The following is a 17,404-nucleotide window of genomic DNA, read 5'->3' as shown; positions in this document are numbered from 1 at the left end:
GTTCAAATGAAAAAACAAGCAAGAATATTTGAAACATATAAAATTAGTTATTAAAAGTATAGGGCTGGTATAAAAAAGGCAGATCAACTGAAGGGGGTAGACTTTGAGTTTAAAAGTGCAGCCAGTGTGAAAGTGTACTCTATGATAAAAGGGTCATTTCAAATAGTGAAGAAAGGATGGATGAATTCATCTGATAAACAGCTTTGGGATAACTAGGACAACCTGGGGGAAAATGCTAGAGACTTAAATTCAGGATAAATGATTTAATGTGAAAAATCAAATAATAAAAACTTTACTTTTAATATTAAAACTCTAATATATCTAAAAGAGATATGTATTTTTTTCCTTGAAAAAAGGTACAGAAACAGTATGCATAGTATGGTAGAATTAATTATATATATCATTATATATATGGATATATTTATGTATCTGCGTGATATATCTGCAGAGGTACAGAAGAAGCTGTTATTGGTGTGTCTCTTTGAGAGATGGGAGGCCGGGGTAGGAGACAGACATACTTTCACTGTGTGACCCAGGAAGGTTCATTACAACCCTCAGGGGTTCTTGTCCTGCAGCACTGGTATAGGCTACTACTGCACTATAAAGCAGTTAAGGAAGAATATCTTCCCCCTCATTTTAATATTTCTTCTACACATGCTATGTATCTTGTGGCCTGAATTTGTATATGCACCACACTGAAACAAAAATAAAGAGCAACTTTGATTTAAAAAGTACCCCAAAGCAATACAAAAAAAAAGTCATTTTAATTTTTGATACATATTAAAACATTTCAGTCAGTTCTTCCTGACAGCATAACATGACAAATACACAAGACCTCAAACATGCTTTAAAATGACATTCAGCAAAGTATTTAAAATTTAATAAATAGCAATAATCACACACAAATACACTTTTCATACTCAATCATTAAGCTACTAAAACAGACAGCCAAAGAATAAATAAACAGGAATTGACAATAAAAATAGTATGTGGGGTTTGCAAATACTCTACTTAAAATAGAGGGCGGAGCTAAATGGTTTCTTAATTTGTTTTTCAACATGTAGCATGATCCCCCTCATGAATAAAATATATTGAAAAAGTCACTTTCTTAAAATAATGCAGTATTTAAATATAACAAATAAATATAAAACCAGGAAAGCAATTTCAAGTTGTAATAAAAATGTCCCCTCTTACCCCCTCCCCCAAAGCTATGGAAATATATAGTCATTGTGGTAGCAAATAATAGTATTTAAAGTGATAGTGCTTATGCACTAAACTCATCTGAGACCTTGATATGATTTTAGTGCAAATCCCTAGGGTTCAATACAAGCATAACCCTGTATCAGGGAAAGACATTACCAGTTGGAACTTATCTTGTACAATTTTTGTACGTATTTTATAAAGTTCAAGATTTAATGCATAGTATAGTATATTCATCCACTTAATCCTGTCACTAAATAGAGATGAAAAAAGAAATGACTTGGGACTTTACCATTTGGTTTGTACCATATTAGGGTATTAAAGTTAATATTAGAAAACCTACAAAAGAATTTTGTTTTTGCCATTAATTTATCTATCTAAATTTCACATCACTGCATGTTCAACATAAGAGAAAAATTTTAGGCAAGGTTTTTTTTTTTCCTTTGATAAGCTCTTATGTTGAAATCCAATAATATTTATATTTAGACAAATGTTATACAAATAAAAACAGAGGTGAGAATAAGGGTATTTTTCTTGGGAGTACATAACAACCTTAACATCTAGTATATTAAGTTACAAGATGTATTGGCAAAAGCAGAAAGGGTTCAATTAAAAGAAGATATTTTGTACAAATAATCACTTTAACATAAGATAAATAGACATCAAATGAGTTTCAGCAGCCATATTTCTAACATGAACTACAGTACCAGGATAAAAACAATTAGAAACAAATGGAAGAACATTATTGAACAATATGAACACATAATGCATTTTTAGCTGCTAAAATAGCAAACTCTAAAATTCATAGTTACAAATTGTTTAATTTAACCATGCAGGCTAACATATAATAATAAGAAATCAACCTGCATGTTTTTTCCTTTTAAATTAATACTAAATTGTAAAGTTACAAAATAATGAATGGATATTGCTCCAACTTGTATACAATCTCCCTTATGTGATTCGTACCTAGCAAAGTAACAAAGCCTCATCATCGCTCGTTTCATTTTTCAGTGTTGCTTCTAAGCAAGTGTCCGGTATCTGGGCAGTGTGGACGATGCCACAGCGCTCACAGGGGCCGTCTCGACTACCTGGCCTCACTCCAGGGTTTGTTGCAGTATATGGTTGCCTAGAGCCTGGTCCTTGATCTGAGGCAAGATCAAAAAGAGGTCTAGAACAGTCATTCACATCAAAGTCTGAAGCTCCATCAGAAACTGGAATTAGCATTTCAACATCATCATCTTCTTCTCTTCCACTGACTCCATTATCAAGCTGTCTCAAAGGACTCTGGTTCTGATTTACGGAGCTTGATCGCCCTAATGTAAAACGTACCCAACGCAGCCCCTGAGTCACGCGACTTAGCGCACTTGTGAGCTGGTGACGTGCTGGACTCACACTTGGGGGTTCCACACTTGTCACATCCCTTCCATTACCTGTGTGACCACCTCGCGTACTCTGAGTTGAGGAACTTCCACTTGCTCCCACGGTTGCTTCCACTGCCGTCGTGGGAGGGACTTTCTGGGGCAAAGGAGCTGCGACCCCACCAGACGCTCCTGCCGTATCTCTTCTCTCGTTTTCTGTGTCTGTGTCGTCCGACTCCATGGAAAACAAACTTCTGTGAGCATGATTTCTTTCAGGTTCTCTGCTGGTGCTCTGACTAGGGACAACCTCGTCGCCATCTGCAGAGACCAAAGCCAATGACCCCGAATGACGTGATCTTGCAAAATTGAAAATACGATTCCAAATGTTGCTGGATCTGCCGGCCATAGGAAGCCTGATGGAAGTAAATCCCAGCTGAGAACGCACGGCTAGCCGCAGGCTGTCCAGCACGGAAGCCTACAAAGAGAAGAGGAGACCTTTAAGACAGCTAGCAAGGAAGTACTCAGATTGAGAACACCCTTCTAATAAGAATGTGTTGTGGCTAAAGATTCTATTACTGTTACGGTTTATGGAGGATGAATGAAATTTTCTTGCCTGCACAGGTTCAAGTTATCATAGAATCTAATCTCTACCTTGGACAATTGCTCATAGTGTTTAATATTTTCTCAACACTTCATTTTTTATATGCAACTTTAAAGTGATATTTAATATCAACTATAACAGCTACTTTATTTCAAAACTTCACTGAGTAATCCAATTCTAAAAGTGTGCCAAATAAAATTATTTGACACTACTCTGGCTTTGGCTAGGGAGGCAGAAAAATCTCCACCATAATTCACTAAGTAACTAACCTAAAGTGGTGTGGAAACTAGGCCTGTATCTGCTCTAATGTTCTTTCTTTCTTTTTGTTTTTTGCTGCTGCTGTTGTTTTTAACCCAGAGCACGTGAGACTTGATTTACATGGCTGACACTTTCTAAAACATGAAAATACTTTTCACAGTTAGTTCTCAAGGATTTGTTGAATGAATGAAAACTGAGGATTTATAAATAGAGGAATATATTTGTCATATAGCAGAGGAATAAGTAAATTAGCATTTGTAATACAGCACAGGAAACATAAAAAGCTAAAGACAATAATTTGTCTATAGCACTACACAGTGGTATCTGAGACATCTGAATTCCTTCTTAAACTCTGAGTTTTACTTTCCAGCTTAGTATTAAGCATAAATTATATCCTTATTTTTTTTCACTTGATGATTTCTAGTTAGTACATTTGGGAATGACTTAATTAGTATATACTGCACAACTGAAAGGAAAATCTACTTTTTTCTACATGAATGAGTATACAGATTATTTTACAAAAAACAAACAAAACTAGAGCATTTTAGAAACCAGTCTTCAAGCTCCATCTAGTGGCTATAAAAAAGGAGAATTATTCAGATGAGGACAAACACAGCTTTTATCAGGCTGGCCTCTTAGTACTGAACACACAGCATTTCCTAGAAACAGTGGTGAGCGGACTCACTCCCGTTCAGACGGTCCGGCTTTGCTCTGGCCTCCCCTCACGGGCGGAAGTCAGGGCCCGGTGACTGCAGTGCTCTGTGGCTGCTACTGAATTGCTGATGCCTGGGCAGCCCGTCTGAACCTAACCCCAGGAGTATAGTTCACAGAAAGCTGAGAAGCCCTAATCATAGGAATGCTTCAGTCTGGCCGTGGTAAAGCACAGAGTGTTAATAAGAAATCTGGATATCAGCACACATAGATTTACTTTTACAAATGAGTAAGATTTTTCAGCACAAGTACCTTATTATTAAAAGGGACAAATATATAGTGACAGAAAATGATTTGACTTTGGGTGATGGGAACACAATGCAAGCAACAGTTCAAAATGCTAGAGCTGTTCACCTGAAACCTATGTAGACTTATTGACCAATGTGTCACCCCATTAAATTTAATTTCTAAAGAAAAGGATTTTTCACCTGTAAGTACCTCATTATTAAAAAGAAATGTGGTTCCTGTCCCTAATGAACCTCTCCGCAGATTTGGTGCTCACCAATCACCACTCAGGTTCCAGGGCTGTGTCGGCACAGCTTGTGTTATCCCCGGCACCCCACAGAGGCTCCTCAGGGCCCCCGTGCAGCCTCCCGTCCGCCTTACTGCTGACCTGAAGATTTCAGGCTGCACGGGGAGGGGACGCTCACTACTTAAGATTGTTTCATTAAAAACTGCCAATTTGGCCTGACCTGTGGTGGCGTAGTGGATAAAGTGTCGACCTGGAAATGCTGAGGTGGCCGGTTCAAAACCCTGGGCTTGCCTGGTCAAGGCACATATGGGAGTTGATGCTTCCAGCTCCTCCCCCCTTCTCTCTCTCTGTCTCTCCTCTCTCTCTCTCTCTGTCTCTCCCTCTCCTCTCTAAAATGAATAAAAAAACAATTAAAAAAACTGCCAATTTAACATTAGCTTCTACAAGAGGATCTTATGAATGTTTTAGGAATAATTTTATATACCTCTTTAGTTTATAGAGAAGAAAGCTTTTCTATTTTGAATGAAATAACTTAGAAGATAATACTACTTTTTAAAAACTGCTATGAAAATCTCTTAATTTATTACCAAAAGTTTCAAACTTGGGAGTTGAATGAAAATCTCATTAGTTGAATGAAATTTAGCTTACTGTGATATATATTTTATTTTAAAACATTTTTGAAATAGCCTAACCAGGCAGTAGCACAGTGAATAGAGTGTAGGACTGAGGTGCAGGGGACCCAGGTTTGAAACCTCAATGTCTCTGGCTAGAGCAAGGATTCACCAGCTTGAGCGCAGGCTTGCTGGCCTGAATGTGGGGTCGCTGGCTTGAGTGTGGGATAACAGACATGACCCCATGGTCGCTGGCTTGAGCCCAAAGGTAGCTGGCTTGAAGCCCAAGGTCACTGGATTGAGCAAGGGGTCACTTGCTCTGCTTGAGCCCCTCGGTCAAGGCACATAAGAGAAAGCAATCAATGAACAACTAAAGTGCTGCAATGAAGAATTGATGCTTCTCATCTTTCTCCGTTCCTGTCTGTCTGTCCCTCTCACTGTCTCTCACTCTGTCTGTCACAAAAAAAACCCCCAAAACATTGCAATAGAATTCCCTCACAAGGGTAAATTATAACCCTAGATGGTGTAGCCCAGGCATAGCCAACACCCAGCCTGCATAATGAGTTTATGCAGCCTGCAATTAAATTTTTAATATTCTCTGCTACTTTAAAATCTCAGCTACTCAGAAGCAGAAGCGTCTTTGATTATTGGGAATCGAGATATTTAGGAAGATAGTGATACACGGAAAAGAATTCCGCATGTGACTAATCTAGGGTTAACTTCTAATAATTGGTTAAATGGATTCGTGATACTTATTTTTTTTAAAAAATTCCATTATAAATATTTACAACTTTTGTATTCATCTGTACACAATATGAACTGTTTGACGTTTAGCAGCGATGTGAAACCCACATTCTTTAAGGCGGAGTTTGCCAGTGCACACCCAAGGTCAAACAATTTGTTATTTTTGTGATCAAGTGGCATTGTAGCATAGACAATAGCTGCAGTTGTTAACTAAAAACATGTCCAGGCTGTTTGTAAAATGAAATAATTGTTTTATTTGCGATATAACCCCTTCAAGCTCATTCTATTAATTAAATATTATTTTGATTGATTGTAATACAGTTTGGATATTTATACGGTATGTAATTATATTTTTATTAAAATATATTTTTATTAAAATAATATTGTATATTAAAATTTTTCACTCACATTTATTCATAAACAAATTACATAATAAAATTTTGTTTACTTAAACGAATTGTTTTTGTATTTAACATTTTTTAATATTTTGTTTGGTCCGTGAAAAAGGTTTTCTTTCTAATCTGGCAGGGGGCAAAAACTGTTGGCCACGCCTGGTGTAGCCTCTGCTCCTAGGATCTCAGCTGTTGGAATGTCATTAATGACAGGAATGCCGCTGCCTGGAGCCTCGGGCCAGCAGATAGTGAAATTAGGCCTGAGGTGAAAGGCTCTGTTTCAAACCAGCCAGGAGGTGGAGGGTGGGGGCTTCAGGTCAGCTGTATCAGTCAATCTCCGGGATCAGCCATGTGTCAATTAATCATGACAATGTGATGGTGGAGCCCCAGTAAAAACTCTGGACACTGAGTCAGGTGAGCTTCCCTGGTGGCAATATTCCTTGCACATTATCATGCACTATCATGCATCTGTGTCAAAAGTAATACTGTCCTGATTTACAGGGAGAAGACAAATAGAACATCTGTGTTTGGAACCCTCCTGAACCCTGTCCTATGTTTCTTCTTTTGGTTGGTTTAATCTGGGCCTTTTCCCTGTAATAAACTATAACCACCAACTACAATTGCTTTCAATGGGTTCTGAGTCTTTCTAGTGGATTATCAAGCCCTAGTATGGCTTTAGGAAACCCTGAACTTGAATTTGGTGTCAGAAGTAAGGACTGTCTTATGTGGATTAGACTTCCGCTAACTTCACAGTTGGCTAAACTCTTGAAGGTATAGTGGTGGTCAGTGGTCAGTGGTGAAGTAAGTAGATAGAACTGACCATCATCTTATTTCTTACCTAAAAGGAAGTGTTCCTCATGGCAGGGACAATATACAGAAGCCACAATGTACATTTTTCTCATTTTACACACAGAATTCCAAGCAGTGAAACTTCTAAATTATTTACTTAGCAAATTATATCCAGAGAAAATTAAAAATATATATATTTTATTAATTTTAGAGAAGAGAGGTAGGAAGAGAGAGAGAGACAGGAACATCAATCTGCTCCTGTATGTGCCCTGACCAGGGACTGAACTTGCAACCTCTGTGCTTTGGGATAACGTTCTAACCAACTAAGCTACCTGGCCATGGCCAGATAAATGTTTTAAGCTATAAATTCTCACCAAATATTTCCTAAAAGATGCAAATAAAAAAATTAGCAATCTCATTTACCAAAAAGAAAAGTGCTTTTCTATTTTGAACAAAAATTAAATCACTGGCAAACATTGTTTATTAATTTTTCTTAACTCTAATACTGGGGACAATTTTCATTGTTTCTGGATGAATTTACATTTTAAATGCGGGGCCGTAAACCCTTATGAGCCCTCGCATAATTTTAAGCAATGTAAAAGAATTTCTAAAAAATCATAACAGAAATGTCAAGAATCCAGAAACATGAATGGAGAGGAAGCTACTGCCTGACTGCTGGTGGCACGGTGTATAGAGCACTGGCCTGGGACACTGAGGCCCCACGTTCAAAGCCCCCAGGGCGTCAGCTAGGGTGTAGCTGACAAGATTCCAAGGTGCGGATCCTGCAACGTGATCCCAGAGTTGCGGAAGCCCAAGGTGGCTAGGCTTAAGCCCCCCAGTCAAGGCATGTATGAGAAGCAATCAACAACAACAAACAACTAAAGAGAAGCACCTGTGCCTTGATGCCTATTATCTTCTGCTTCTCCTCCCAATCTTCTCTCTCTCTCTAAAAAAAAAGTAACTATTTAAAGAAAATGCTATAAATTCTGAAGCCCTAAAATCCAGCTACAAAAAAATTTTCCCACAATCCAAATGGAAATGTTAACTTCATTTCAATTACTGCAATTATTGTTACAACTGGTCACTCTAGCATGTTACTAATATATACTGCTCACAAAGATTAGGGCATATTTTATCACTTCATATTCATTTCAAAATATCCCCTAATTTTTGTGAGCAATATATTACTAGCATATTAATTTTAGTATTCATTCTTAAGTCTTCTAAATGTTCAGTTAAAGTAGAAAGTAATTTGGAAAAGTTTACTTTTGGCTTTAGTGTACTGAATTAACCTAAACAGTAAAATGCTGAAGAACCACAAAACCAAACCAGAAGACTGGAAAGTCTATTTTGTATGTGGTATTTGTTAAAACACAATGAAACAACTGTGATTTCAAATACTCCATATATTTAATTCTTGACCTCATTGCAAAAATTTTGAGAGTAGGGGGTCCTTTACCATACATACAAATAGAGATTTCATTGAGAGGTACTGAAATAGAAATCATAAATTATCAATACAACATACCTGATTAGGTGAACAAACAGGAAAATCTTCAACTGGCGGAATTAAACCCTGAGCAATCAATTGTCCATAAGAGGGAGGAGCTTCTCTTCTTAACAATTCTGCTTCAACTCTTGATAACTGTGTTTCAAATGATCTTTGAGAAGAAACAAGGAATAAAAAGGGTTAAAAAAAAGGCAAGTGAACAATTTTTTATCATCACCAATTAAAACAATGTGAATCTTAATATACTTGATAATTTTAAAAAGCTTAGTCAACTAACCTTTATTGGTACCTGTACAAGCCCTGCACTGAGCATACCAGAGATATAGGAGTGTGCCCGCATGGGGCCTGAAACCGGGAGCCTGGGTCAGCAACTTTTTTTTTTTTTACAGAGAAAAGAGAGAGTCAGAGAGAGGGATAGATAGGGACAGACAGGAACAAAGAGAGATGAGAAGCATCAATATCAGGTTTTTTTTTTTTTTTTTTTTTTTTTTTTTTTTACAGGGACAGAGAGAGAGTCAGAGAGAGGGACAGATAGAGACAGACAGACAAGAATGGAGAGAGATGAGAAACATCAATCATCAGTTTTTCATTGCGACACCTTAATTGTTCATTGATTGCTTTCTCATATGTGCTTTGACCACGGGCCTTCAGCAGACTGAGTAATCCCTTGCTCAAGCCAGCGTCCTTGGGTCCAAGCTGGTGAGCTTTTTTTTTTTCCTCAAGCCAGATAAGCCCGCACTCAAGCTGGCGACCTTGGGGTTTCGAACCTGGGTCCTTTCGCATCCCAGTTGGACACTCTATCCACTGTGCCACCGCCTGGTCAGGCAATATCAGTTTTTCGTTGTGGCACTTTAGTTGCTCATTGATTGCTTTCTCATATGTGCCTTGACTATGGGGCTACAGCAGATCAAGCAATCCCTTGCTCAAGCCAGCGACCTTGGGTCCAAGCTGGTGAGCTTTTTTTTTGCTCAAACCAGATGAGCCCACGCTCAAGCTGGCAACCTCAGCGTCTCGAACCTGGGTCCTCTGCATCCCAGTCCGGCGCTCTATCCACTGCGTCACTGTCTGGTCAGGCCAGTAACTTTTAATAAATTAGAAATCCTGTAAAAGGTGAATGTACAAGATCTTTTTACCCCTACGACTATAGGGGGATTGAAGTGCTAGGTGAAAGTATCAAAAGCTCTTAGAAGATACTTTATTCATCAAGCCCAACAAATTTATTTTTCAGATAAGAAAAAGGGCAAAGTAGCCTTACCACGCTGTGGCACAGTGGATAGAGCACTGACTTGGGACACTGAGGACCCAGGTTTGAAACCCTGAGGTTACCGGCTTGAGCTCAAAGGTCACTGGCGTGAGCCCAAGGTCACTGGCTCAGCTGGAGTCCCTCAGTCAAGGCACATATGAGAAGCAATCAATGAACAACTGAAGAGCCACAACTACGAGTTGATGCTTCTCATCTCTCTCTTTTCCTGTCTGTCTCTGACTCAAAAAAAAAAAAGAAAAAAAAGTGAAATTGTCAGAAATAACTTTCTGGAAAAACTGGTTCTTGAACTCAAGACCTTTTATTCTTCACTGCACTCTTATGGGGCCATTTATACTTGTCCAGAGAAAATATGCAGCATGGGTATTGTGATACTGTGCATCTGTGGGCATCTATAATCCCAGCTGTCTGGTGCATGCAGTCTGTTATTTGTAACTCCCCTGGGACTGAAGGTCATGTCTCCACAGTAGTTTACCAGGGGGCCACGTGGAAGACAATTCTCCTGAAGTATGCCCATTGACATCTAACCTTTTCTTTCTTGAGAATTCTAACACATGGCTCCAAAACCCAACATCAGCCTGTGTTCCAGTCTTCTCTCCTAAGTCCCTTGCATGTACCCTAGGCCTGGACAAACTGGACTATGTGCCTGCTCTCTGAGTAATGTTGGAGTTTCTACTACTATGTGTTTTCACAGCCTATTTGCTCAACTGCAATACCTTTTCCCTATCAACATTCTACTCAGAGATTTCAAAAGGCACTTGTTCAATGAAGGCCTTCTGCATCCTTCTTATCAGATCAGGTATCTTTGGACTTTAATAGCACTCTGCTTTATAGCTCTTACAACATCTACATTTTTGTCATTTTATTCCACTAACCAATTCCTTCCTCCTAATTATAAACTGCCTGTGAGACTGTCTTACTCATTTTTCTATTCATCTCGTGCTTTGAGCATAGTAGGTTCTCAAATATCTAAAATTATTATAAAACTAGAGCTTAAGAACTACAGCTAAGAGTTGTAGCTCTTAAAATTCCTATGAAACAGATCAACCTGAAAGTAGGAACTGGTAAATAAAGATCGACTAGTCTCACCTCCTAATTCTAAGGACTTAGTCACTTTTTTTAGTGTTTAGACTTTTGAGTCTTCAGCTTTTCACATTAATTGTAAAAATCATTAACGATATTTATTTATAAAACATTATGAAACAAAAATACATTGTTCATCACAATGAAGCACTTGCTGCAAATACTTGGGCCTCATTTTTAACGTAGAGAGCATTACCACTCGAGTTTGCGTTGATACTGACCTCCGTTCAAACATTCTCAGAGAATAAAGCTTACAGGTGCATCCCAACGCGATGACGAGCAGCAGGCCGCAGATGAGGCTCCCTATGACGGCCGCGGTAATCACTCTGGTGGGCACAATCACCGGGCAGTTATCCTCATCGCTGCCATCCCCGCAGTCATCCTGAGAGTCGCACACCCAGCTTTCAAACACACAACGATTGTTTTTACAATGAAAGTTTCCAGGCTGGCAAAAAAAGCAGTTTTTTTCATCTGAGCCATTTGGGCAATGATTCTGGTAGTTGCAGCGATCAGAACGAGGATAACAGACACCGTTTCGGGAACACGGGAACTCTTCCTTTTGGCACATGGTACAGTTGACTTCATCCCTCCCATTTGGGCAATGCCAGTACCCGTCGCAGCGCTGCTGCTCAGTGTAACACCCCCAGCTGCCTCCACAGGGTATTTCCCACGGCAAACAGAAGCCGTCTACCTGGTAAGTAGCATTAAACCCCCTGGCAGCGTTCACTTTATCCGCACAAAAGTGCACCCTTATCTGTCCAGAGGAAGAAACAACTGTAAGGGGTGCATGAGAATCAAAGGCCGTTAACACTCGCAAAAGCTTGTGTGGGTTCTCCTCCAATCCGTCGTAAATTTTGACATAATCCCCATAACCAGTACCATCAAGTTTAAAGTCAGTGAAGCGTAAAATGACTTTACGGTGATCACCAGTGTCTATTAACCAGGTGCAATTGCTGCCCGGGGGATAAAAGTCTGGATAATTGGGAGAATTAAAAGTACCATAAAAATATTTTAACCACTGCCCACAAGTTGGCACGTCACAGTCTATCTCGTCCCCTAGGTCAAGGCAGTCAATGTTCCCATCGCACTTTAAAGACTCAGGGAGGCAAGTGTAAACTTTGGTAAACCGAGACAGACACTGGAACTGGTTGTAAGCGCATGGCTGGAAGGGGACAGATGTCGGGGGATTAGCTTCTTTAGCACAGATCTCTTCGTCGGAACTGTCTCCACATTCATCCATGTTATTGCATTTCCAGGCTTCTGGAATACATTTCCCATTTCCACAACGGAACTGATCACAAGCACAGTTTGGTTCCTCAGATTTCCCTGGGAGGACATGGGGAGGGGACAAGGGAGGTGGAGAGGTAAGGGAAAAAAAAAAACGTGCTCTTTAAAAGATATGCAATAGCATTATTTTTTATAATAAATGCTGATTAAACCCAAGTGAAGGGCTTCAAAAGTCTTGTTATAAAAAAGGGTTAAGTTCTAATGGCAAATTAATATCGGCTCACTAATTACTCAACAATGCATTAAAAAATTATGATTTGTTCCATAAAGATCTTTGCAGTTTGATCTACGGAGAAGAAACCCATTCTGTTTTTATAAAAAGCTATTTTATTGCAGAACATCCAGTAAAATGACGTAAGATACATGAGCCAACAGGATACAGTGCCTAAAAATTTTAAATAACCTATCACATAAACATCAGAATTATACAATTTGAAATAAAGAAAAATTCATCCACAGCTAATCACCTCTTCAAATACATTTTTTATGTTCTTTTCTAGTTGGTTATATATATATTATATATATATATAAACTATAATATTTTGCATGTATATATCACAGCATATTTTGTAATCCTATTATTTACTTAAAATTTTTTTTATGTTTTAAAATTTTTTATTTGAGAGAGAGAGTTATTGATTTATAATTGTACTTATTTATGCATTCTTCGGTTGATTCTTGCATGTGTCCTCATCAGGGATCAAACCTACAACCTCGGCATGCCGGAAGGACACTGAACCAACTGAACTACTTGGCCAGGGCTGCTTAAATGTTTGCTGAGATTATAAGATCAACTGCATAATGTTTGTAATGTTTCATGGAATCATAACACAGCACTTCCATTTATAATTTATATTGCTTTAACAAAACTTCAAAATATTGCATGAATCTGAGCTAAATGTATAAGTTTAATCATAATAGTAGGAGGAAGGAGTCAGAAAAAATTGAAATGCTTATAGAATTCTGATTATCTTAGTGTACTACCCTAAATATAAATCAATGAGGTAGGGAAAGAAAACCAAACAACAGGTCTGTACAGTCCCAAAGTTGACAATGTTGGGCCAATGCTAACTTCTCTGTTAACAACTTGGTCACTGGTGAATAGGTAAACTAACGTGCTTGAGAACCTAAATACTACAGAGACTGTTTTTAAGATAAAAGAGGGAAAGGAGCATGTGTTTGCTAAGATCATGTAATTTCAGAAGATATAAAATTATTTTCAGCAAAAAATATACATTACTCTAATGCTCTGAGTTATTCACTTTGTATGATCCAGTCACTCTTTTTGGATACAGTTTAAAAATAACAAAAGGGCCCTGGCCGGTTGGCTCAGTGGTAGAGAGTCGGCCTGGCGTGCAGGAGTCCCGGGTTCTATTCCCAGCTAGGGCACAAAGGAGAGGCGCCCATCTGCTTCTCCACCTCTCCCTCTCTCCTTCCTCTCTGTCTCTCTCTTCCCCTCCCACAGCCGAGGCTCCACTGGAGCAAAGATGGCCTGGGCGCTGAGGATGGCTCTGTGGCCTCTGCCTCTGTGCTAGAATGGCTCTGGTTGCAGCAGAGCGACGCCCCAGATGGGCAGAGCACCACCCCCTGGTGGGCATACCGGGTGGATCCTGGTCGGGCGCATGCGGGAGTCTATCTGACTGCCTCCCCGTTTCCAACTTCAGAAAAATACAAACAAACAAACAAAAATAAATAAAAATAACAAAAGGCTTCTGATACTACAAACTATGAAGGTGAAACCAAGTACGTCTTTTTGTAAAGACAGTGGTAACTCACAAATAAAATGTGTTCTGAAGTAACGTTCAGCATATGGGTAAACACCAGATGGAGAAAAAAGTTCTTTCAAAGTAGATGGATTTAAAGTATTTTTTTAAAATGGACTTTTGTTTATAAAATTAATCTTTTATTAGGATTATACAAAATACCTTTTCAAGATCCAGCTGTAGAGCACGTGAACCTTTAGCTTAATTCCTCAATCACACCTGCCTCGAGAACTTAAGTCTCAATTACATCAACAGTGTTTAGAAGACTAGCCACTAAATGACTGAGAAGTTAATACTGTAGAATTCTGTTTAGTATTGTTCTTCTTTTTAAAAAACACACCTGAAAAATATGCCAGTCTGAAACCCTTTCTGGAGATACTGTCGTCGGAGTGAAACCTGATCCAGACGTGGTCTTGTGAGGAAATGTACGGTGGCGGAACCGTGGAGCCGCAAGCACGGTAACTCCCCGTGTTCTTGTACGTCTCTATCGTCAGCCAGTCCAAGCTGCATCTTCTGGACCCCTGGATATCAAAATCCTGAAAACTACAAATAAAGTGTCAGAAAAGGCTCTTAGAAAGGGTAATTTTGGCAAAAAATTATCACCATAATACACTGCAGAGGACAAAGCCTCCATATACCCTTCTGGGTTTTCAAGACATACAACCGTATCATCAGCAAAAAACAATTCTGTCCACTGTTTCTAGATTTATATCTGTTTCCAGATTCCAGAGTAATAGTTCTTTATAAGTAATGTCAGATTCCAAAATAATGCTAAAATACAGGAGATGGCTGGCACCTTTTTCAGTTTCTCCTCTCTGTGTGTAGTTAAACTTCGAATTCAGAACATCCTAAATCGTTTTGTGTTTGAACCCCAAACACCACTCTGTAATCTAATACTGAAGTACACCAGAGAAAACCAGCAGTCTCTCAGATTAGACCGGCTCATCCACAAAAAGTTTTTAGCTTATATTTTTAGGAGAGCAAATCGCATCAATCCGAGCAAAGTAAAAGGAATGAAAAGCAAACAATGTTTTTCAGTTAAAAGTCCCACGGTTTGAAAATAGCTTTTTTTTACATATGTTACTTTATGGTTCAACATTATCCTATAGTTCACAAAACATGAGCATGAGTAAAGGGCAAAAAGTCAAGTAAATAAAAGCACATACATAATTAGCCACTGCTATAAAGAAAGAAGCCAATTCACTTTCCAATAACATGTCTCGCCAAAAAGTGAAGATTTGACTTTATCTCCTTGTGTCTGCCTTAAACCAAGTGATAATAAATTATGTAAGGGTGATTATACTAGGATACTTTCCTCTCTAAATTTGCTGAATAACTATAACAAAGGCTGATAGACAATTTGATTGACTCCACTTTTTTCTCTATTATGAACAGTGTTTTGAAGAATCTTGTACATGCACCTCTCTTTATACACATGCAAGCATTTCTCTAGAACATACATTTCTAGAAGTAGAATTGCTAGGTCAAAGGACACAATTCTGCATTAAATGTGATTGACACAGAGAAATGTTTATACCAACTTACCATTCCATGGAGTGTGTAGGAAATTACTTTATACCCAACAGCTCTGGAAAAACGAGATATTCTGTCTTTTAAAAAATTTGTTGGCAAAATTTGTCAAAATTGTTAACAAAAGATGATCATTGCTCTATTTTTCATTTCCTTATTTACTGAGATTAAAACTCTTTTTCCTGTGTTCATTGACTATTTTTTTCCCTATGAACTGCCTTTTTATATCCTTCATCCTTTAAATTTTCTTCTTAATTTTTAAAGAGCTCTTTACATAGTATAAACAAGTACCTACTTACAGTGTGTGTGTGTTATGGAAGATATATGTACAGACAGACACAGACACACACACATTCTAACAGTTGGTATTGTCAGTCTTTTTAATTTCAGTCATTAGTGGGGCATAAAATATCTCTCACTGCAGCTTATATGCAGTCTCCCTGAAGACTAAATGATGTTGAACATCTTTTCATGTGTTTTTTAGGCATTATTTTTTTTTTTGCAAAGTGTTCAAGTCTTTTGCCCACTTAAAAATTCTGGGTTTTTGGCCCTGTCCATTTGGCTCAGTGGTAGAGTGTCGGCCTGGCGTGCAGAAGTCCCAGGTTCGATTCCCGGCCAGTGCACACAGGAGAAGCACCCATCTGCTTCTCCACCCCTCCCCCTCTCCTTCCTCTGTCTCTCTCTTCCCCTCCCGCAGGCGAGGCTCCATTGGAGCAAAGATGGCCCGGGCGCTGGGGATGGCTCTGTGGCCTCTGCCCCAGGCGCTAGAGTGGCTCTGGTAGCAACAGAGCAACACCCTGGAGGGGCAGAGCATCACCCCCTGGTGGGCAGAGCGTCGCCCCCTGGTGGACGTGCTGGGTGAATCCCGGTCAGGCACATGCAGGAGTCTGTCTCTCCCCGTTTCTAGCTTCAGAAAAATACAAAAAAAAAAAAAATCTGGGTTTTCGCCTGACCAGTTTGGTGTTACACTGGATAGTGTCAACCTGAACGCTGAGGACTCAAGCTGGAAACCCCAAGGATGCTGACTTGAGCCCAAAATCACTGGTTTGAGCAACAGGGTCACTGACTCAGCTGAAGCCCCCCAGTCAAGGCATGAATGAGAAGCAATCAATGAACAACCAAGGGGCCACTAGTTGATGCCTCTCATTTTTCTCCCTTCCTATCTCTTGCGAGCTTAAAAAATTTTTTTTGTTTTTTAATTCTTTTGCCCATTTAAAAAATATCAGATTTTCTTCTTGAGTTCTAAAATTCTTTTTTTATATTCTGGAATCGAGTCCTTTGGTAGATATATGTATCACTAATATTTTCTTTTAGTTTATATGGATTGCCTTATTAGTTTCTTTCTTTTCTTTTTAATTTTATATATTTATTTTAGCGACAGGGAAGGGGAGAGAGAGAGAGAGAGAGACAGGAACAATGATCTGTTCCTGCACATGCCCTGACCGGGGACTGAACTGGCAATCTCTGAGCTTCAGGATGATACTCTAAACAACAGAGCCTGGGCCCTTTTCAGTTTGTTTGTTTGTTTGTTTCTTTTTTTGAGAGAGATAGAGAGAGAGGGGGAGAAAAAGGAGAAGCATCAATTCATAGTTGTGTCACTTTAGTTGTTCACTGATTGCTTCTTACACGTGCCTTGACCAGGGGCAGGGCTCAAGCCAAGCCAATAACCTTGGTATCATGTTGATGATCTCGCATTCAAGCTAGCGACCCCTCACTCAAGCTGATGACCTTGGGATTTCAAAACGGGACCTCAGTGTCCCAGGTCAACGCTCTATCCACTGTGCCATCACCGGTGAGGCCTTTTTCAGTTTCTTAATGATATCTTTTAATGAGC

The 17,404-nt window shown here is 39.1% G+C and overlaps 1 protein-coding gene across 2 annotated transcripts in view; it reads right to left on the bottom strand.

The window, feature by feature from the left end:
• Positions 1–749: 749 nt before the first annotated feature.
• The window catches only part of LRP12 (LDL receptor related protein 12), a 123,474-nt gene continuing 106,819 nt past the window's right edge, over positions 750–17,404 (bottom strand). For both annotated transcript variants that reach the window (XM_066265839.1, XM_066265838.1), the window contains 4 exons: positions 14,381–14,583; positions 11,212–12,316; positions 8,665–8,797; positions 750–3,033 (listed from right to left, as the gene is read on the bottom strand). In XM_066265839.1, coding sequence (XP_066121936.1) covers positions 2,167–3,033; positions 8,665–8,797; positions 11,212–12,316; positions 14,381–14,583 — 2,308 coding nt within the window. In that variant the 3' untranslated portion in view covers positions 750–2,166. The remainder of the gene's footprint in view (positions 3,034–8,664; positions 8,798–11,211; positions 12,317–14,380; positions 14,584–17,404) is intronic.

Source organism: Saccopteryx bilineata, chromosome 3 (assembly GCF_036850765.1).
Source record: "Saccopteryx bilineata isolate mSacBil1 chromosome 3, mSacBil1_pri_phased_curated, whole genome shotgun sequence".
Taxonomy (NCBI): Eukaryota; Metazoa; Chordata; class Mammalia; order Chiroptera; family Emballonuridae; genus Saccopteryx; species Saccopteryx bilineata.
The sequence above is the reverse complement of the archived record's forward strand: the minus strand, read 5'-3'. Positions and strand labels throughout refer to the sequence as shown.